Raw genomic sequence first — 18,675 nt, forward strand, 5'->3', positions numbered from 1 at the left:
TCCTTGTGCACTTCTTGCAATTCCTTTGCACTTGCCATAATTTAAGTTTCTTATTTATTGCAGTTTATATTTCCCTTTTTTCTGACACCTATAAATTAGCTTATTATCTGCGATGTTCTACATAAACGTTCTCTAATGGAATTTATGGTGAGGTTTTCTTTTGTTGTGTGCTCTGTAAATAGCGGAAAGGGGGGAAATGGTTGAGTATCATTCCACATGGGGAAGGAGGTGTAGGTGTAACCAGAATCTGCACAACAGTCTTCTAGATTATTACAAGATTATTAGATAGACGAAAAACACTTTGGCACAGAAACCAAAGCAACTGGAACATTAGCCCAACCCGAGAGCCTCCCTCCTCGCAGTTATTCTTCATCTTAAGCATACGAAGCGTTGAGGGGGGTCTCCTTCTTCAAGCTCCGCTTTGTCTTTTTTTGCTTGTGGCACAAATGTCGCACACATGTCACCTCAGCTCAGAGTCGTGGGGGTCGGTTGCCACATTGCCTTAGTTGTTGCCACCAACGGAATTGGCGGCATTTTGCCAACCATCCACCAAGCACAACAACAACAACAATAACAATAACAACCAACCCAACCGCCTGTTAAATAGTTTTTTGTAGTTGTTTCCTTGGTTCCGTTCCGTTCCGTTCCGTCCACAATCGTACAAGAATTTCAGGCGCCACTTTAGCCTGTCTGTCCCCCTGCTAAAGTAGCTTCCTTATGGCCAGGATTTATGGCATGCCACAGGCAGGGTGGGCACTTTGGGGAAAGTGTGAGCGTATGGTGTGGTGGTGGGGTGGTGGGGTGGTGCTGCACGGAATGAATGGCTGCAAGGGGGCGCAGACAAACATTTGCATACAAATCAGCCACTGGCCGGTTGGACGTTGGCCGTTCGCCGTTCGCCGTTGGCTATTGGAAGCGAAAATGAAAACGGTTTTTTGACCGGAAACTCGCGGAAGCGCACAAAAAAGTCATTCACCTGTGGAAAAACGTTTACATTTTCCAATATTCATTCCACAAGCGACGAGTTTTCGCCGCCCCTGATTTGTAGTTCGAGGAACTTAATGGAGATGAGGCATTGGGCAAAGCAAATTTAAGGGAATAAAATCCGTTTTTTTGTTTGTTTTGTACAAATTTGTTTGAAGATTTAAAAATATATTTGTTTCGAATTACGCTCAGAGAAGGTGTGTCAGTTCCATTCTATGTTGTCCAGTGGAAAGGGCCCGCTTCAAGGAACAGTTTTTTGGGAATTTTAGCAAGTTTCTGAATAAAAAAAAGGTAAGAAATCAGAAAACTCTTCAGCTCAGTGGGAAGGATGCGTAGTAGAATTATTTGAAATAAGTTTCTGGAATGTTTGCTTCTTCCTTCACTAATAACCTTTTTGCACAAGTCACAGATAAATATATCTTTTAAATAGGGGAATCACTTTATCCTTAATGCATTACTCCTTTTAGCAGTATAAATAAATGCTTCATCTTTTCACTGCCATTATGGGCACACACTGCACAGAGTTGGAGTTTAGAGTTTGTATTAAAGTTAAGAGATTTATCCAGGCGAAGCACTTTGCTACCACTCCGTCGCGCCGCACGAGCTCATCACGATCCAAACACAAACTGATTTTCCATAATGTTGCCACAAGCAGGGAATGAGCCGAGCACTGGATGGCCCTAACAACCAGGCGAGGCAAACAGAAAGAGTAGCAGCAACAGCAACAGCAACAGCCTGTAAAGTGAAGCCAGCCAGCCAGCCGGTGTGCGTTGCGTTCCGTTCGGACTTATGCTCACACATACATACACATGTATGTATGTAAGTTTATGCACACACATGTGAGTACCGAGTGCCGTTTCCCGAATGATGGTGGTGAGTGGAAGCCACTCTCTCGGTACGTCCGTGCTGTTTGTGTTGTTGTTGCGTTGAAAATGTTTCCACATCACTCGTCAAGCGTTTCGATTTAAGCTCCTCTTTGCCATCCATCCACACACAACACACCACAAAAAGAAGCACAAAAGAAACGGAAAGCAGCAACGAAGACGACGGGACGGGCGAAGTGCGACGGAGTAACTAGAATCACTCCATGGCGCACGCGCCCCAGCTCATCTCAATCAACGGCCAAATTGATGGCAAAGTGGCAGCCACGGGATACAAGTTGGTGAGGTGTGAGGTATTCCATGCTCCACAAACAAGTAGCAAATGATCGTAATGATCGCAGTGGCACATAAGCACTCACCCTATGGCCCTACCACCTTTGTAGAGTCCAGGCTCTCGCACCTGCTCAACTTGCTCATTCAATTCTCAGTTGTTCACTTGGGCTTTCGTTATGCTCGAGTGGTTGGCGGGGCTTTACCATCCCCTTCCACCTTATCGTGTGTGCAAGACTCTCTCTCACTCTCTTTCTCTCTGTTTACCTTGCATTTTTGCCATGACAACCGAAGCAAGTGGCGTCCCAACACTGCCGGCATTCATGCTCTCCCTAGGTGCCGGTTCTCCCTCACTCTCTCTCTCTCTCTCGCCATTTTCCCTCCAGTTGCCGTTTCGTGACTCAGCTCAGTGACATTGCATTTGCATGTGGATGCCCCGTTAATTGCTGTAATTCTTGGAGCTGGACGTCGCAGGCGGCACATAATTGCACTCTCTCACAATCCCTTTCGCCCTTCCCTTTTAAAAGTGGCTTTCCTGTACAGTTTCGTGTAGTTCCTTTCAAGTAGTTTTTTGGGACATGCTTTCAGTGGGTTTTTGGTTTTCTTGCCGCCACCCTGGCAGGCCATACTGTTGACTTACTTTATGAGCAGGTCGATTAGGTACGCCTTTAAGTGGGGTGTGGGGGGGTCTTGAAGGAAGTTTTTACTATAAGGGGAAAGTCGATTAGTTGACAGGGGGTTGACCTGGACTGTCGCGTTGATTGGGCTGCCTAATGGATCTTGAAATCTCGAACTTTATGACCAGTTCTATATTCACATCAAGAGCATTCTGTGCGCATCACAAGTACTTGGCAACTGTGTGTATGTGTGTGTAACAAAAGTATCCTCAGACTTAACCTAAACATATTTGGAGACCTACGATTTGGCGTTCGAATTGCATTCAAATCAACTTAAATAAATATAGACTTAAATACATACAACTAAAATTGGCTACGTTTCTGAGAATGTTGTCTGTCCACCTACAGTTCTGTGTGCTTCGGCTTGTCGTAGAGTCTCTTGCAGATATTGTCCAGTGCCTGTGACACCTCCAGACGATACTCATCCTTGCTATTGGCATATCTATTGCGGATCGTGAGCAGGGCATGCCGCAGGGCCGAGCTTTGCGACCACACGACGTGGCACATACTCTGCGTGGTCCAGATGGCCGTGGAGAACTGCTCCACCAGTTCGGGCTGGTCCAGCAAGTGCAGAAAGTCCTTCGCTAGCACATCATCCAATGCTGTGCAGTAGCCCTGCGTCTCCAGCCAAGACTCAAACTCGATGAGCACATATTGAGCGAAGGACGAAGCAGCATCCGTCGTGTCTTTACTGCCTTCCAGCACCGAACGCTTCTCCAGCACCAAATCACTGATGAGCGTCACCACCTTGCCCTTGCTGCGCAGTTCCATGTCCGGGCTGCGAAGCACACGAATCAGCGCCTGTGTGCCCGATGTGGAGAGGACTCGCGTTTGGGCTAGCGGAAACTTTCGCAGCAGCGCCCCAAAGGCATGCAACGCCGAGGAGATCTCCGCCGAGCTTGTAGAGCTCATAAGTATTTGGGACAGATACGATCCGAAGCTCTTCTCAAACACCTTGATCTGCGCCTTGGGATTGTTGCTCGTCAGGGAGCCCAGCACACGCATAGCGGAGACTCTGAGCGCCGTGTTCGTGTCGTTGACCACGATGGGCAGCAACACGTCATCCAGTCCGCCGTTGTCGATGAACACCAGGGCATTGTCGATTTGGTGAAGCAAAAACTCGAGATTTTCCAGCGCGTCCAGCTTGGTCTTCAGCTCAGACTCTAGGGGCTTCTTGCTGAAGTTTCGGTACTGTCCAATAAGTTGGACAATCAGCTCGCCATCGGTGCGAAAATTCTTCTGGAACTCCTTGTAGGCCTTGCGCAACTCCACGTACTCTTTGGCGTGGCGCTGCGCCGCCTCAGCAACATCTTTCTTGTAGTCCAGGGCCATCGGTTCACTGTCACTCTCCTCCGTCTGGCTCTGCAGCGCTGTGCCACGTTCACTCTCGTCTAGCAGCTTGGCCTCTTTCAGGCCGGTCTGCAAATTAATGCGTACGTGCAAGCCCTTTGGTATGGCCTGACCTGCAAGACAATGCTTCTTGAATTAGTAATGTGTCGGCGTAGGACACGTAATACCCCACATACCTTCGCTGATCACTTGCCAGTCCCTAGTGGCCACAAACTCCCCGGTTTTGTTGTCGCTTGTTTCTGTCGCCGCCACTTGTAGGCTGCCCAGCGCCAGGACGGTTGCTAGAACCAAAACTAACTGCTTTCCATTCATGGTGTAGTTGTCTGCTCTGTCTAAGACTGGTTCTTTTAGGTATTTCACCAAATCATTTATTTGTTTCACAAGAATTTAAAAAAAGTTAAACCTGATGTGGATTATTATATGCGATGCGTTATCGATAGTATCGCAAGTACCACAAATGCTGCAAAACAACAACAACGAGATGTGCGACAATCGACCATACCACACGATAGTTACGAAATATCGATAGCAGGCTGACAATATTAGAGAGAGAGGTGAGAGCGTGGTGACGGTTAAAAATTTAAAATTTTGATTTCGTATCATTAATGAACCAGCAACACGGTCTGTTGATCCTTTTAGCGTCAATGGCTATTAGCTTATTTCTATTTAGGAACCATGGTTTTGTTGAGGTAGAGGGCAAAGGGGAGCAGTATACTCTGCGTTTAACGCTGGCAAAGTCGGCATACTCTCTCTCCCATTCTTCATTTAGTATTTGGTGTATCTCACATATCGACTGTGTATTTTCCCAGTCTGTGTGCTTCTTTGGCTGCTGTGTCTACTGCCGTGTTCTGAGGGATGTTGGCATGGCCGGGTATGAAATGGATTTCTACCATATCCAAATTTTATGCAATAATTATAAATTATAAATATTTGAACCTTATTTTAGCAAATTTGTAAATTTGATCTTTCTGTACTGATATTAATTTTTTATATTTATTCTTATTCCATACTTAGCAGTTAATTCTTAATTGAAAATAAATAAATAAATTATATATACTATATATTTTTCACTCCAATATTAATATATTTTATTTGTTTGATATTTAGTTTTTATTAGTTGTCCATTAGTTGCTCAAATTCCCTTCGCAAAGCAAATAAGCTTTCATGGTGCGAAGTTTGTTCCAAAAATGAAGGTGTCGACAAGAGGTAAATACGTCACAAAAATTACAGTGGCGCCAGGTAAATTACACGCCGGAAATCCTCTCCTGTGTCTAAACGGTCAGGGAAATTCTCTCCTGTCAAAATATATCGTAAGTTAAACCCACATAAAAGAATCGTTTTCACCACAATGGAAGGGAGTGAAAGTAAGGAATTAGCCAACACTGCTCAATTCAATGTGACCATATACCTATAAATGGCGAAACAGTTCGAATTCAAACAAAATTTATCAATGGAAAATCTTGTTTCTCCTCAAAATACGTAATTTAAACAATTAATGTGTAATAATTTTCATTAAAAGAATCTAACATAATCAAAGCATCGTAAATCCATTAGAGGTAGTCCAGCAACTCAAGGCGGAGTTACAATCAAGTTAAGATTTCTGGAACATTTTTGCAGAATCATGATTTACATCATCATCCAGACCAGACCAGATACTCGAGACAATCGAATATTGAGACACATACATACTTGAGAGCTATTGTCAGTTAATTGACATGTAAATAAATGCAAATAGTCACGCACAAATATTAACGAGAAGGGATGTGTGAGACGCTTCTTACGCGTCACAACTTTTATACCCCGCACTCAGTATTACATCTGCATCTTAGCGGTGTTTTGTTAAATTTTACATTTTTTCTTCATCTGTCATCTACATCTACTTTAGCTCGCACCCCTTCCCTAGACCCACACACTGCAGAGTCAGGGCAGAGAATCGGCAGAGACGCGGCAGAGGCAGAGACGTGTCTGCGCGGAGCAGAGTGTGAATGAGAGAATGTGAAAAAAAATAAACGCTGCGGGGCGGGGTGGGTTTAGCCCCTGCATATTTATTTCTTCATAGTGGCTATAATAATGGTCCAGTCGGATCCCATTTTAGTGATCTGATAGATATGGTTATTCCCTAGGGAATGGCGTTTTTAGTTTTTTTTTCTTTTCAAAATTGTAGCTTTGGGAGGTTTTCGCCCTTAAGCAGGGCGGAAGGGGGCGGGGCTTATTTTTGAAATACACTTGTTTCAGTGTGAGAATACAGAAGTCTGGATGCAAAATTTGGTGGCTCTGGCTTTTATGGTCTCTGAGATCCAGGCGCTCAACAAAACGGACGGACGGACGGAAAGACGGACGGACAGACAGATATGGCTCAATCGACCCGGCTATTGATGCTGATCAAGAATATATATACTTTGTGGGGTCGGAAACGCTTCCTTCTGTGTGTTACATACATTCACTTTGTGCACAAATACAAAATACCCTATTTACTTTTCGAGTACCGGGTATAAAAACAACGCGTGTTTGTTTGTTGTTTGAGCATTTAAATATTTTCATATTATTATTTAAAGCGGCGCAACCGGCAGCCGCTGTAATGCGCTGTCTACGCCAGCGTCTAGGAATTGCCTCTGTAAACATAGCTGAAAATTGCCAAAAGAATGAATAAATTTTGAATATGTGAAGTCACCTGGCGCCAATTGGATGGGTAAATAAACAGAATGCCGGTTTACGTATAAGTATTATAGTATATAAAGCAAAGCACACCGCACCGCATCGAATATGCTAATTTGTCGATGACGAACGCTCGAAGACTTTAACTACCATTTGGCAAGTGGTCGGGTCGGGTGGGATTGGATTAGAATCCCTCCCTGTCCGTGCTGCCGGTTTGGGCCTGTTTGAACAGCGAAACGCCATTAAGGGGGCAAACCAGTTTGTTGTCGCCTATCGTTGCTCTTTTGACTTATGATGTCTAATTGGTTTATGCTCGGAATTGAGCTGTTGCCGAAAATACATATAAAAAGATCAATTTGTCTCTTCATTCGGAAATTCTTTGCAATCATCTTCGAGGTCTTCTGTAGAATTTGGCAAATGCAACAGACGGATGGTACAATCTAGAAGTGAAGATGATTAATTATAATTAATTATGAAGATTAGACTAGCTTACCCACAAGATTATTCATGTTTGATCTTTAACCTTTGATCACTATTTTACCTCTGCTTCGCCTGACCTGCCGCCACTTAACACTTTTTCACTTTTTATTTGACATTCGCTTTGGTAATCCCCGAATATATTCTAATCCTCGATCGCCGATCTCAAACAGAAAACAGCAGATAGATGATATATGTATGTATGTACATCCCTGGACTGGCTGCAGATAATTTATAAATATTATTTGCACTTCATTAAAGCGCGAACAAAGCCGAACGAACAGCCAACCCAACGATCGACAGACCAGGCTAGACGGACAGGTTCAATTTCACATTGTATTGGAGGAGTGTTGGGGGGTAGCGAGCGAGCGGGTGGCTGGCTGCCTGCTCTACGACTTATAGTTCCATAAAAAGTATACGATAAAAGGAATTAAAGCTCTTTCCCGTCCAATTGTCCCGCTGTCCAAAAACTGGCTGGCGGCAGTTTGAGCATTAAAATTTATAGAATCACTTTTGATTGTTGCTGTTGTTGCTGCTGCTGCTGCTGCTGCTGCTGCTGCTGCTGCTGCTGCTGCTGCGGGCACATGTTAACAATATTAATTAATAATATTGTGCGGGGCTGACTGCGAATTCTCGATATGTGTAGCCTATCAACTGGCATCCATCCTATGATGGTGATGATGATGAGGAGAAGCCACAGACAAAAAGAGAGACAACAAAAAAGCAACAGCAACAATAACAGGCAAGACAAGTCAAGAATGAATAAACTATAAAGTGTACCCCTCCACCTCCACTTTGCTGCCCGTCTGGTTGTCTTCGTTTTGGCCCGGCTCTGGGGTCCGTCCCGTCGCCGCAGCCAGCGCGAGCAAAATTTTATAAATGCTTGCGTCTGTCCCGAGCCAATTTACAGTTTAGCATTGAACTTGGTCGGGAGTTCGCCAAAAATAATCGAGAACGCGTCGCTCAGTCGTAGTCGTGGTCGTAGTAGAATTCGTATTCGTAGCCATCCGTTGATCAGAGTTCCTCCTTCAGCATGTTGCTGCTCCAGCTGTGCTTTTTTTCCCTGCTAGTGTGCCTGGCCAGTGGTGCTTCCAGTTTTCGTGAGTTCTCCCCATCCGGGATACACTCTTTTTGCAGACTAATTCCTGGCCTATCCTATCCCCAATTGCAGCTCCCGATCTGCAACGCTGTCACGTTGGCGACACAAAGTGCATCATCAACACCTCCCACCATGTGGTGCGCCAGTATGCCAAGACGGGCTATCCCGCAGCCGGCTTCCCGCAGGTCGAGCCGTTCCTGGTGAAGCGCTTTGATATTTCAGACGGTCGCACGGGCTCCCTCAGCCTCAAGCTCAACTTTAAAGACGTCAATGTGGAGGGCCTGTCCGGCGTGAAGTTCGATAATGCTGTGTAAGTGGAAATAAAAGTGTACAAAAGGACATACAGTGATGCAGGACTAACCCAATTGATTGTGTTGCAGTGGTTTTGGTGCAGATCCCGCCACCAGCAAGTTCGAGATGTACGGCAGCATACCGAAGATTGTGCTGCGCGGCAAGTACACAGCTGACGGACGTATACTGATCCTGCCCATCCGCGGCGACGGTGATGCAGAGATCACCCTGCATTCGCCCAAGTTCTCAGTTAAGTTCAAGCCTGGCACGCAGGTGCGCGACGGACGCACCTATCTGAGCGTGGACAAGCTCAAGGTGCTCGTGGAGCCACAGAGGTAACAGCGATTCAGTTCCAGTTGCAGGCAGCTTTCTATATGATTTATGGGTTTCTTCCAGAATGAACATCAAGCTGACTAACCTCTTTAACGGAGACCAGGCGCTGGGTGCCAATCTGAATCAGTTCCTCAACGAAAACTGGGTCGAGGTCTGGAGCGAGCTGCATCCTTCTATTCATTTGGCCATTGCGGAGATCATGAAGAGCGTTCTCACCAATCTGTTCAAGCGCTTCCCCTACGAGGATCTGTACCTGGAGAACTGATAAAGAACAGAGTGTCTTAGTCATTAACATTAACCCTAAGGCAGCAGCATAAGTGTACGAGTATTTCCCCCCCACCCCCCTCACAGACATTTTTTTATGAAGCGTGCAGCCAATGACAATGGCACCACCATATCATCATCATTATCATATTTGCTAGGTTATTTACTTATTATAAAGAACAAAACGATAGAATAAACAAAATTGTATATGAAAAACCGGTTATTACCTGTGCTTTGCTGCGCCGGGGGGGGCTCTGATCATTTCCGCACAATTGTCGCATTCGATTTTGGCAACTGATTAGCAATCGCCTCACGTGACGGCGGTGCCCGCCATTTGCATGACAAAAGCAGCAAAGATCGCCTGCAGTCCACTCGTGTCCACTCCAAGTGAAAACTCGCTCTCAAGTTCAAGTGTATGCAACGGTAAAAACGAGGGGGGCGTCCAGGGCATCAGCGTCAGGCGACGACACGACACCTGGTTGACCTTCGGACAGTGCATAAAAATCTTCCATTTGCGAGTCAATCAACTGCACCCAAGGCAAAACTAGTTATGCTTCCATTCTCATTCCCATACCCATTATAAGGAGGCTGGCCTGTAAAACGGGGCGTTTTGGTTAACAAAATGTATAGTGTCGGAACCTGTTACTGCGGCTTACCTTAAATCTTTTTTATTCCCATTCTGCAAGAGCGCCGCGTCTCTGCGCGTCATGATGACTCCGTTGTTTTTGTCCCATTTGGCTATTTTTGGACCTCCTCCATGTTTCCAGTGTAAATAGTTATACAATGAATCGTTTTCTTCCATTGAATTGACGCGTTAATTCTGTAATTGGCGAACAATTTCTTTTCAGACAATAACAATTATAACACTTTGCCCCTTCTACACAAGTGCATTTAAATTTATATTTCGATAATTGCTTATCATCGTATTATAAAGCGTTAAGCGTTGAAAACAAAAGCATTTCGTTTATACATATTATATCTTTAGGTAGCTGTTTAGTCGTAAACTAGTAATTTGATTTAACAAGAAAAATTGACAAAGTTTGCACTCCATGCGGCCTCGATTATAACAGTTAGAAGTCTGCGCTGCCAACTTAAATGGATCTGATCTGCACATTGCACAGTAGCACAGTTTCGCGCGTTTCTGTATATAACAACAACATATAACAATCTATAGAATTTGTATACTTAACATTCTTGTTTAAAATGACCGTAATCCCAACATTCGTTGATATTAATTCCACTGCACTTCAAGCTGTTTTATCTAGTGCTATCTCTGTCTCTCAGATTTTGCTAGACGCAAGGCGATGCCAGCAGCATCTGCAGGTCAGTTTGCGCATTGTGTAGGGAAAATATTTAATTGAATCCAGCTAGCACACATATTATAAGCTTCAAACAATCAAATCCACTTTCCTAGCCCAACGCTGTGTGGCCGTTCAATAACACGTTTATCAGTGTAGATCGGCACTGCCGAGCGTCCTAGTACATTGCGAAATTGTATAAACACAGTTGGAATCGTAAATTGTGTGCTGATGGATTAAATGATAAATCAATTAAAGTTACCGGCCCGCCACAAAGGAGTCCCGTTAAACGCAAGTAAGTTGAGCAATTTGTAAAGCAATACACACACGCACACACACACACACAAAACACTGTTTGCCAGTGTTAGCTAACAAGAATGAGCAATTAACAAATAGTGCATCACATTTAATTATGGATTCAGGCCAAGCGTAACCTAATGATGCAATTGATAGCTCCAATCCCAAACAGGTTCCATCCCCCGCGCAAGCACCAGCAGGCTGCATCTCACAGTTTTGCTGCGACTAATGGGAGCGGGTGAGTATGGGAAATGGAGTGTCGTGCAATTGACGTGCCGCGCCACTATAAATAGTAAACGAAATGCCGGTAAAAAGTCAGTAGTTTTCACATTCTAAAGCAGTTTCAACATGTCGCGTATTGGTCTTACCCTCGTCCTGAGCCTGGCAGTGGCTGTGCACGCGGATTTCCGTAAGAGTAGATGCAACCAGGAAGCAGGCTTCTCACTAACACCCCCGATTCCCTACAGCTGATGATCCGAAGCCATGCAAATACGGAGACACCGAATGCTTTGTCGAGTTTTGCAACAGACTAATCACCGAGAAGGCAACCGAGGGCGATGACAGCCTGAACCTGATACAGCTGGATCCACTGATTGTGGACAAGATGGTGCTCAAGCAGGGCGCCAATGGGAGTCCAGTGAACATTGATCTCACCTTCACGAACAACAAACTGTATGGCAACAAGGATTTGCGCTTCAAAAAGATGAGGTACGTTCTGAGATATTTCCAAATGGAGGCCAACAGAATTTACATTTATTTATTGCACAGAGGTTTCGGCAAGGAAATTGCCACAAAGCATGAGATGGTGATGAGCTCCAAGGTTTTCTCCCTGGTGGGTGAATACGCAATCAAGGGGCAGGTCCTCGTACTGCCCATAAGTGGCACCGGCTACAGCAATATGACATTGAGTAAGAGAGAGGAGTGTCTCCAAGATCCCTACTAAATTCCACTTCTTTTCAGTGGGATCGGATGTCAAAATCAGTTTCACGGGTAAGCCGGTGGAAAAGAATGGAGAAATGTATATGGAGGCCAGCGATTTGAAGTACACCGTGAAGCCAAAGGACCAGCATTTTTACTTTACCAATCTTTTCAACGGTGACAAGACTCTGGGCGACACAATGAACACCTTCCTCAACGAGAACAGTGCGGCCATCTTCAGTGAGACGAAGGAGTCAATCGAGAAAGCCTTCAGCGCGGTATACGAGCCCCTAATCACGCGCGTCTTCTCCAAGTATCCCTATGCCAAGTACTTTGCCGCGGAGGAGAGTACATAATAAGAAGATACTATAATTGGAGTCAACTAAGCACGCATATGCGGGCAATCATCATTAGATTTCTTGATTACGATATTGCAATAAGTGGAAAAGTAACTAAATAACTTAATTTGACCAAAGGTTGATCCCCTCCCAGTCGAACGTGTTCCTACTCCAGCCTGAAAGTATGTGGCATTGGCATGGAGATCGATCTTCCTGACCTACAGGGAAATATTTTATTGTATGGGGTGACCCCACTTACAATGTGTTGCCTGTGTTAACAAGTTATCAGCCACTCAATTCATTAAACGCAATTAAAGTATGTCAAAGGCGCTTCTTAATGAATAATGTTGAGGTGCACTTTGGAAAATTTGCATTTCAGCTGCGGTCGGGGCAGGGCAGGGCAGTGTCATTGACATGCGGAGTGGAACTGGAACTGGAACTAGAACTGGAACCCCCCCACCCCTACATACATACACACCTGCATTGCACGATCAAGTTCAAATTGGTAGTTCATTAAAGGGAGTCGTAAAATAAATCTACCGGTAATAACAACTCACTCAGACTGCCGAGACTGCACTCCCTCAGTCTAAAGTGAGATGCTCGGCCAGTTAAAACGCAAAAGCGGTTTACAGCGGCATTAACAAATCACAAATGATATGAAACGATACCATTTAAATTCAGACTCGGACCCAAAAGTTCAGTTGTAGGAACTGGCCAGGAGAACAACCCGAAAAAAACCCGACTATAAAGCTGTTCACAGCTGTGGGCCAGCGATACAGTCTTCAATTGCATTCAACGGTGTTCATAATGAAGGGAAATTACAGCTTCGTCCTGCTGCTTGTTGTCAGTTGCCTGGCAATGTCCGTTAACGGACACGCCTCTGATTTGCGTGAGTCCTGCCTCCACTCCGCCTCCACTCTGCCTTATTTGTTAATTTGCTAATTAAATTGTTTGCACAGCCGCTGGTATCCAGAGATGCGCCATTATGGACGATCAGTGTGTGATGAATGGCGTGAATTATGTGCTTAAAAACTACGCGCAGAGCGGCATCAAGGAGCTGGGACTGATACCATTGGATCCGCTGCACATCACCAAATTCAATATTGGCCGAAATCCACACAGTCCGGTCAACATAGATCTGAGCTTCAGGGAGGTAGACCTGTTGGGCCTGTCACGTGTCATCTCAAAGCGTGTGGGGTAAGTTGATGCCTTGATGTTTTGATACTTGATCTAATGATCCATCTTTATCCCTCGTTTTGTAGCGGATTCACCACTGATCTCAGTAAGCCAATCGAGTTTGTCATAGAGGCGCCCGAACTGTCCTTCAAGGGACCCTACTCGGTGGACGGCAAGGTGCTCATTCTGCCCATTGTGGGCAAAGGCAGGGCCGAGATTGTGCTGAGTATGACAACAGCCAACAAACAAACTTCATCTACATATTTCTTACCTTCACAGAGCACTGCAAAATTCATTCCTTCATCACTTTGCGGCCCATAAGGAAGGGCGACAACCAGACCTACGCCGAGGTGACGGACATCAAGATGCAGGTCGATCCCTCGCATGTCAGCTACAAGCTGGAGGGTCTCTTCCATGGCCAGAAGGATCTCAGCGACAACATGCACATCCTGATCAACGAGAACTGGCAGGATATCTTCAATGAGCTGAAGCCCAGCATTGGCGAGGCCATGGGCCTCATAGTCAAGTCTGTGCTGAACAAAGTCTTTGACAAAACTCCCCTCGAGGAGCTATTCATAGTGTAGAGCCGCTGTTAAATTACTTATTCGTTATAATTATTGTTTTTCAGTTGTGATTGGTTAAATGTGCACAAATTTAATTGAGTTTCAAATTGAAAATATACAAAAGTTCCTGGTACGAAAAACGTTTAAACTCCATCCAAATAAATTCAACTTATTAAATACAAAGTGATTTCTGCTTACGAATCTACAAACAAATCAAAAATTGTGTGCTTATAATTGTTATTTATAATGAAGAGTGCCAAACCAATTTGCATTCGGGGCTGTAAAGATTTTTCCTTTTTACTTTTGATTATCATTTCGTCGTTATACTTTTGATTATCTTTCCTTCCTTTCCTTTCTTTTCTCTTCTTTTGTTTAGCTGCGGAAGCACAGCGGCTTGAAGCGACGCGTGGTGGTGGCACGCTTTGGAGGCGACGATGGCTCCAACAAGTCGCTAATGTCCAGCAAATCAAAGCCGCCCACGGGTGGTGCTACAGCTTCAGCCGCTGGGCCAGCAGCTGCCTCCTGTTGCGCACATATGTCCCGAGCTTCGGCTGGAAAGTAGGCGTCCGGATTTTTGAGCAGTGTAGACAGGAAGTCGTCGTTCTCTGCGGCACATTCGATGACATTTTGCAGCTTAAAGCGATGCGCGATGAGCTTTTCCTCCGCGCTGAGCTCCTTGGGCTGTGCCGCCTTCAGCTCGCTGGTTGCCTGCTCCTTGGCCCTGTCCATGAGTGCATTGTGGTCCTTGGACATGGCGAGCGAGTAGCGATGCTCATGGTCCATTTCCCAGTTAAAAACATACACACAGAGATAGGCGGCGCGCAGCCACTCGCGCAGATTTGTGAGCATGTCCTCCAGCTTCAGGGCATTGGCTGAAAAGAAAGCAAGATGATCAGTGCCTTGGATTGATGTTTGTATGGACGGATTGCATGGCACTTACACCTGGCGCCTGAGCCCAAAAAGATGCCATCACGATGGCGGATCGGGGATCTGGTGAACTGCCTAAAGGACTTTAAGTAAGTCGACGATCCCTTGAGCAGTTTGTCGCACTCCGTGTACTTGCGGTAGTCAAAGTGGCGATTTGCCTCCAGCACGCGGCGCTGGTGGGCCAGAAAGCGATCCGCCTTGGTGCAAATCACTTGCACCTGGTGGTGCAGATCAAGGCTGCAAGGCATGGTGATCTTCTTGGGCAGATCAAACACATAGTCCGATGGCAGAGAGTTTTCCGGCCCCACGCCCAGATCTTGGTTCATGTGGTCATGCAGAGACTTGAAGAGATTCATCAAACGCACAACGACATTGCGCTCCACGCTGTGGTAGAGAAAGAACATGAAAACTGCTGGAACTTAATCAATGGCCGCCACTCACCAATCGCCACGCAGACCAATCGAACGCATCATCGGCGCCAGCTGGTTCCAGTTGAATAGATTCTGCCTTTGCAACTGCTGCTGCATGCCAGCACCCGACTTGGACTTCTTTTGATGGCGCCCACTCGGGATGGGCTCCTCGTGGTCGCGGGTGCGCTTGACTAGGGCGTGGCACCCGTAGCCGTGAAATTCAAAGTGCGGAGCATTATCCAAACTCAAATCTTTGAAGTTGGCCTGCAACTCGGCCAGCACGAGGTGAGTTGTGCTGCCCGAGGGCAGCGGCTGCGGCTCCAGCTCTGACTCCGGCGAGTTCTCATTGGATTCCAGCAGGGTGCACAGCTTGGTGCCCATCTCCATGAGATTATCCTCGAGCATCTTGTTCTCGCAGTCCATATTCTTGTCAAATTGTGAGTTGGACATTTTTGGCGCTTTAAAATTTCAGTCGACTTGGGTTGGGAGTGGAGTTGTTCTTGTGTGCGAAAATGGCGCGGTGCCAAGCTGTCTGGGTTCGAAGAATTTTTTTTTGGGCAGACAGACGCGCGCCAAGCTGTCTGTGGCATTCAAGGTCGACAATGTAGCCCTCGAAAATATACCAGAAATATATGCCACGATCGGACAGTCATCGATAGTACTATCGAGTGGCAACTAGCTCTCGATCGATTATGGGCGCTAGAATTCAAGTTTAAATATTTTACCGTTTCGCACTTGGCAACACGGAGCACAGTCAAACAACAAATGCAACACACGACAGCCATCAAATATTTAAACAAAGAGCTTTCACATCCTAATCAACAACAAATACCACAGGCAGGACAGATCAGAGTCTCTTTTTCACGGTTACCAACCACAAGATCGTTAATTCTTTAATATACAGAGCACACAATGAACCATAGAAAGGCAGAAAATTGTATATTACAAGCTTTCTTTCTATTTTACAGCCACAGTCAATCCTTCCTGTTCGTAGTTGAAATGTTTTAAAACTACTTAATATAAAAATTGTCGCTGCTCCTGCTGCTTTCTGCTGTTGTTATTTGTTGTTGCTGTGTGCTGTGCATCGCCTTGCAGGGGCTTCGCTCCTCACAAATCCCTTAGGAACGGAACAGCGGCGGCGTCTAGAAAGGCGATGGGCGGGTACACATTTTCGAATGAAAAAGAGTTGGATGTGAGTTTTTCGTGTGGATTCTTTACGTTTTAGTTTTTATTAAAAAATTAATAATTTGTGGTTCATCCAAGAGTCCCATTTTACTGTGGCTTCCTGCGGAACGAGCAGCCTGAAAGGAACAACAAAAGGAGCAGTTAGTAATGCAGCAAGACCCTCTCTTGGCCCAGAGGGCAGACTCACCTTCTGTCAGCTTGGCACGTCCTCCAGTTGGCTGGCACAGAATGGTGGCGCAGCCAGCGCAGACCACGACGCCCTGTGCATGACTGAACACAGTTGTGATTCTGTAGCAACCAGGGCATTTCACGTCCATGAAGTAGGAGTTGGGGTGCTGGACCAGACGCTTCAGCTTGTGCTTGCGTTTCTCCTCAGCGGGCAGAGGGTGCAGTAAATCTTTTGCTAGCTGAAAGTAGTCGGCGGGGAGAGGAAAACATATGATCAGTACTCGCATCAACAAAATGCATTCGATTCGTTTAAAGAACAACAAAATTTCGCAAATGCCACCATTTTTCTAGGTTAAGTTGAATGCATTGACACGAATTGTGTTTTCGACAGACACAATTTCATGAGAAATCGTAATATCCGTATTATTTCACAATTGTTTGCCAATTTCTTGAGCGCATGGCACGCGTGGGGACAACACCAATACACGGAACGGCACAAGATGTTGATCCGAGACAGTTTTTGGGGTGGAATCGGTGACTTTCACTCCAAACACACATTTCTTGAGCACTAGACACTTTGGCGGTGTGCTCTGCATGGGTTTTGCTTGGCCATTTGAGAGTTTTCTTTGTTTAAAACCATTTTTTAGATTTATTTAGCACCCACCGGCATGTTTTTTCTTTCACAGCTAACACGGAAAAGGAAGTAGTCTAGTTCGCAGCCAACTTAGCTCGGTACAAAAATCACTAAAATATACCGAAAACCACTACTATTTAGTGTTGTAAGCCACCATTGTGGTATATATGGTATTTTTACGGAAAGGCGTTAGCATCAAATTGTGGCAAAGCAAAGTAAACACATTTGGCGCGGGCTATTGTTGCATTTATTCCACTAAAATATACAAATAATAAGAAATGCGAACTGTTACAGGACCCGATCACACAATAGACTTGAATGAGTCCATTCAGTGCTATGAAATCTGCGCAAATGACTTTGCCTACAATCTCATCGCCGTGGCGCTGGACAAACGCATTTGTTTGCTTGTGGTTGGATTGCCGGCAAGTTTTTTACTGCATTTTACTTAAAAATTGTAATAAAGCGAATTTGGTTTCCATAGGAGGAGAACGGCGAGTTCTTGTGGCATCATCTGCAGGACTTGGAGCTAGGTGAAAGCGACTCGCGCTGCGTGAAAGCCATTGCCTTCTCTCCGGACACTTCTCTGAACAGCACACCAAACAATGTGACGTTTTGCGCTGCCCTTGGCACGGACCTGATGATATTTCGCACGGACGTCAATCAGTACAACACGGTGGACACCTTGCGGGGCCACACCGACTACGTGAATGACATATCCTGGGTGTGCGAAGGCGAGTTTTTGGCCTCTGTCAGCGATGACTTTACGTGCCGGTTCTGGAGCACCGCTGCAGTGTCGGACAACGTCATCACCTTCTGCCTATCCTCGGCTGGAATGTCGATTAAAAGCCATCCAGATGACAATGAAAAGGTCCTGGTGGCCGAGAAGAGAGGTGGATTTATATCTTGCTCTCCTTGGTGGACAGTCTTTACCTAAATCTTACTTTCAGGCATCATCCATCTCTATAATGTAAGGCAGAAGCAAACTGTTTTGTCTGTGGAATCCCCAAAGTTTCCCCTGATGTCCGCTGATTGGGCCCAGAGCAATCGCTTGTTTGTCTCTGCTCTGGCGGGTGGCGATGTCATCACGTGGGACCTCAATCGTCCATTTGTGCCCGCCGACGTGAAACAGATCCACGAGGACGGTGGTCGGGTGGTACGCTTTGCGCCCGGTAGCTCAGACATGGTCCTGGCCAGCATCGGCCGCCCGGGTTTGACGCTCAAAGTTTTTTCTGCAAAATCTGCTGTGCTGCTGTTGGAAACGGGTTTGAAGACGTACGCAGGATTGGCCTGGCACCAGAGACTGCCTTACATAAGTGCGGCATCGGACAGGAAATTGCTCTTCTGGAAAGTACAAATGAAGTAACCAATAAAATAAAAAAAAACACTGCATTTAAAATTTAAATAAATACTAGTACATTTGATGTAAGTGTTGGTTACGGGAGAAAAATACCAGCAAAATCGGACGATTTTTTGTGGCATT

General features: G+C 45.6%; 6 protein-coding genes and 1 long non-coding RNA gene across 10 annotated transcripts; 3 read left to right on the forward strand and 4 right to left on the reverse strand.

Annotated features, from left to right (window-relative positions):
• Positions 1–56: 56 nt before the first annotated feature.
• Positions 57–4,582, reverse strand: LOC117586677 (nucleotide exchange factor Sil1). Of its 3 annotated transcripts, none has more exons than XM_034276928.1 (3): positions 4,339–4,581; positions 3,159–4,275; positions 57–172 (listed from the first exon to the last, which is right to left on the reverse strand). In XM_034276928.1, exons 1-3 carry the CDS (start codon positions 4,472–4,474, stop codon positions 133–135), a joined length of 1,293 nt encoding a protein of 430 aa, XP_034132819.1. In that variant the 5' UTR covers positions 4,475–4,581; the 3' UTR covers positions 57–132. The 3 variants fall into 3 exon arrangements, with proteins under 3 accessions (XP_034132819.1, XP_034132818.1, XP_034132820.1); XM_034276927.1 differs by lacking the exon at positions 57–172 and adding an exon at positions 1,158–1,260 and having other exon boundaries at positions 4,339–4,582; XM_034276929.1 differs by lacking the exon at positions 57–172 and having other exon boundaries at positions 2,910–4,275; positions 4,339–4,580.
• A 3,598-nt stretch (positions 4,583–8,180) lies between these two features.
• On the forward strand, positions 8,181–9,391 carry LOC117586492 (protein takeout). Its single transcript, XM_034276590.1, has 4 exons — positions 8,181–8,394; positions 8,466–8,703; positions 8,774–9,019; positions 9,081–9,391. The coding sequence occupies exons 1-4, from the start codon at positions 8,328–8,330 to the stop codon at positions 9,280–9,282; spliced, it is 753 nt and encodes a 250-aa protein (XP_034132481.1). The 5' UTR covers positions 8,181–8,327; the 3' UTR covers positions 9,283–9,391.
• A 41-nt stretch (positions 9,392–9,432) lies between these two features.
• LOC117586496 lies at positions 9,433–10,588 on the reverse strand. The gene is made up of 3 exons (XR_004573997.1): positions 10,490–10,588; positions 9,938–10,101; positions 9,433–9,874 (listed from the first exon to the last, which is right to left on the reverse strand). It is a non-coding gene; the product is annotated as an uncharacterized LOC117586496 (long non-coding RNA).
• Positions 10,589–11,130: 542 nt separating this feature from the next.
• LOC117586390 lies at positions 11,131–14,024 on the forward strand. Its single transcript, XM_034276421.1, has 8 exons — positions 11,131–11,285; positions 11,344–11,584; positions 11,645–11,784; positions 11,837–12,147; positions 12,814–13,021; positions 13,092–13,329; positions 13,395–13,534; positions 13,588–14,024. The coding sequence occupies exons 1-8, from the start codon at positions 11,225–11,227 to the stop codon at positions 13,890–13,892; spliced, it is 1,644 nt and encodes a 547-aa protein (XP_034132312.1). The 5' UTR covers positions 11,131–11,224; the 3' UTR covers positions 13,893–14,024.
• A 202-nt stretch (positions 14,025–14,226) lies between these two features.
• On the reverse strand, positions 14,227–15,791 carry LOC117586489 (protein bag-of-marbles). The gene is made up of 3 exons (XM_034276587.1): positions 15,240–15,791; positions 14,812–15,182; positions 14,227–14,743 (listed from the first exon to the last, which is right to left on the reverse strand). Exons 1-3 carry the CDS (start codon positions 15,656–15,658, stop codon positions 14,244–14,246), a joined length of 1,290 nt encoding a protein of 429 aa, XP_034132478.1. The 5' UTR covers positions 15,659–15,791; the 3' UTR covers positions 14,227–14,243.
• A 284-nt stretch (positions 15,792–16,075) lies between these two features.
• Positions 16,076–17,368, reverse strand: LOC117586495 (40S ribosomal protein S27). Of its 2 annotated transcripts, XR_004573996.1 has the most exons (4): positions 17,226–17,368; positions 16,581–16,800; positions 16,427–16,509; positions 16,076–16,350 (listed from the first exon to the last, which is right to left on the reverse strand). XR_004573996.1 is itself a non-coding variant. In XM_034276591.1 (3 exons), exons 1-3 carry the CDS (start codon positions 17,229–17,231, stop codon positions 16,481–16,483), a joined length of 255 nt encoding a protein of 84 aa, XP_034132482.1. In that variant the 5' UTR covers positions 17,232–17,368; the 3' UTR covers positions 16,129–16,480. The 2 variants fall into 2 exon arrangements, 1 of the variants encoding a protein (XP_034132482.1); XM_034276591.1 differs by having other exon boundaries at positions 16,129–16,509.
• Positions 17,369–17,375: 7 nt separating this feature from the next.
• Positions 17,376–18,601, forward strand: LOC117586491 (nucleoporin Nup37). The gene is made up of 3 exons (XM_034276589.1): positions 17,376–17,617; positions 17,677–18,085; positions 18,143–18,601. Exons 1-3 carry the CDS (start codon positions 17,474–17,476, stop codon positions 18,556–18,558), a joined length of 969 nt encoding a protein of 322 aa, XP_034132480.1. The 5' UTR covers positions 17,376–17,473; the 3' UTR covers positions 18,559–18,601.
• The last annotated feature ends 74 nt before the right edge of the window (positions 18,602–18,675 follow it).

The sequence above is a fragment of the Drosophila guanche genome, unplaced genomic scaffold, assembly GCF_900245975.1.
Source record: "Drosophila guanche unplaced genomic scaffold, DGUA_6, whole genome shotgun sequence".
NCBI lineage: Eukaryota > Metazoa > Arthropoda > Insecta > Diptera > Drosophilidae > Drosophila > Drosophila guanche.

Coding starts and splice junctions, on each gene's coding strand:
- LOC117586492 (XM_034276590.1), top strand. CDS start 8,328: ATGTTGCTGCTCCAGCTGTGCTTTTTTTCCCTGCTAGTGTGCCTGGCC. Junction 8,395..8,465: donor CAGTGGTGCTTCCAGTTTTC/GTGAGTTCTCCC, acceptor CCCCAATTGCAG/CTCCCGATCTGCAACGCTGT. Junction 8,704..8,773: donor GTGAAGTTCGATAATGCTGT/GTAAGTGGAAAT, acceptor ATTGTGTTGCAG/TGGTTTTGGTGCAGATCCCG.
- LOC117586491 (XM_034276589.1), top strand. CDS start 17,474: ATGCGAACTGTTACAGGACCCGATCACACAATAGACTTGAATGAGTCC. Junction 17,618..17,676: donor TGCTTGTGGTTGGATTGCCG/GCAAGTTTTTTA, acceptor TGGTTTCCATAG/GAGGAGAACGGCGAGTTCTT. Junction 18,086..18,142: donor CCTGGTGGCCGAGAAGAGAG/GTGGATTTATAT, acceptor TCTTACTTTCAG/GCATCATCCATCTCTATAAT.
- LOC117586390 (XM_034276421.1), top strand. CDS start 11,225: ATGTCGCGTATTGGTCTTACCCTCGTCCTGAGCCTGGCAGTGGCTGTG. Junction 11,286..11,343: donor GGCTGTGCACGCGGATTTCC/GTAAGAGTAGAT, acceptor GATTCCCTACAG/CTGATGATCCGAAGCCATGC. Junction 12,148..12,813: donor TTGCCGCGGAGGAGAGTACA/TAATAAGAAGAT, acceptor ATTTAAATTCAG/ACTCGGACCCAAAAGTTCAG.
- LOC117586495 (XM_034276591.1), bottom strand. Junction 16,510..16,580: donor ACGTGCCAAGCTGACAGAAG/GTGAGTCTGCCC, acceptor TGTTCCTTTCAG/GCTGCTCGTTCCGCAGGAAG.
- LOC117586489 (XM_034276587.1), bottom strand. CDS start 15,658: ATGTCCAACTCACAATTTGACAAGAATATGGACTGCGAGAACAAGATG. Junction 15,183..15,239: donor ATTGGTCTGCGTGGCGATTG/GTGAGTGGCGGC, acceptor TCTCTACCACAG/CGTGGAGCGCAATGTCGTTG. Junction 14,744..14,811: donor TTTGGGCTCAGGCGCCAGGT/GTAAGTGCCATG, acceptor CTTTCTTTTCAG/CCAATGCCCTGAAGCTGGAG.
- LOC117586677 (XM_034276927.1), bottom strand. CDS start 4,474: ATGAATGGAAAGCAGTTAGTTTTGGTTCTAGCAACCGTCCTGGCGCTG. Junction 4,276..4,338: donor CTGGCAAGTGATCAGCGAAG/GTATGTGGGGTA, acceptor ATTGTCTTGCAG/GTCAGGCCATACCAAAGGGC. Junction 1,261..3,158: donor AAGCCGAAGCACACAGAACT/GTAGGTGGACAG, acceptor TTTTTTATTCAG/AAACTTGCTAAAATTCCCAA.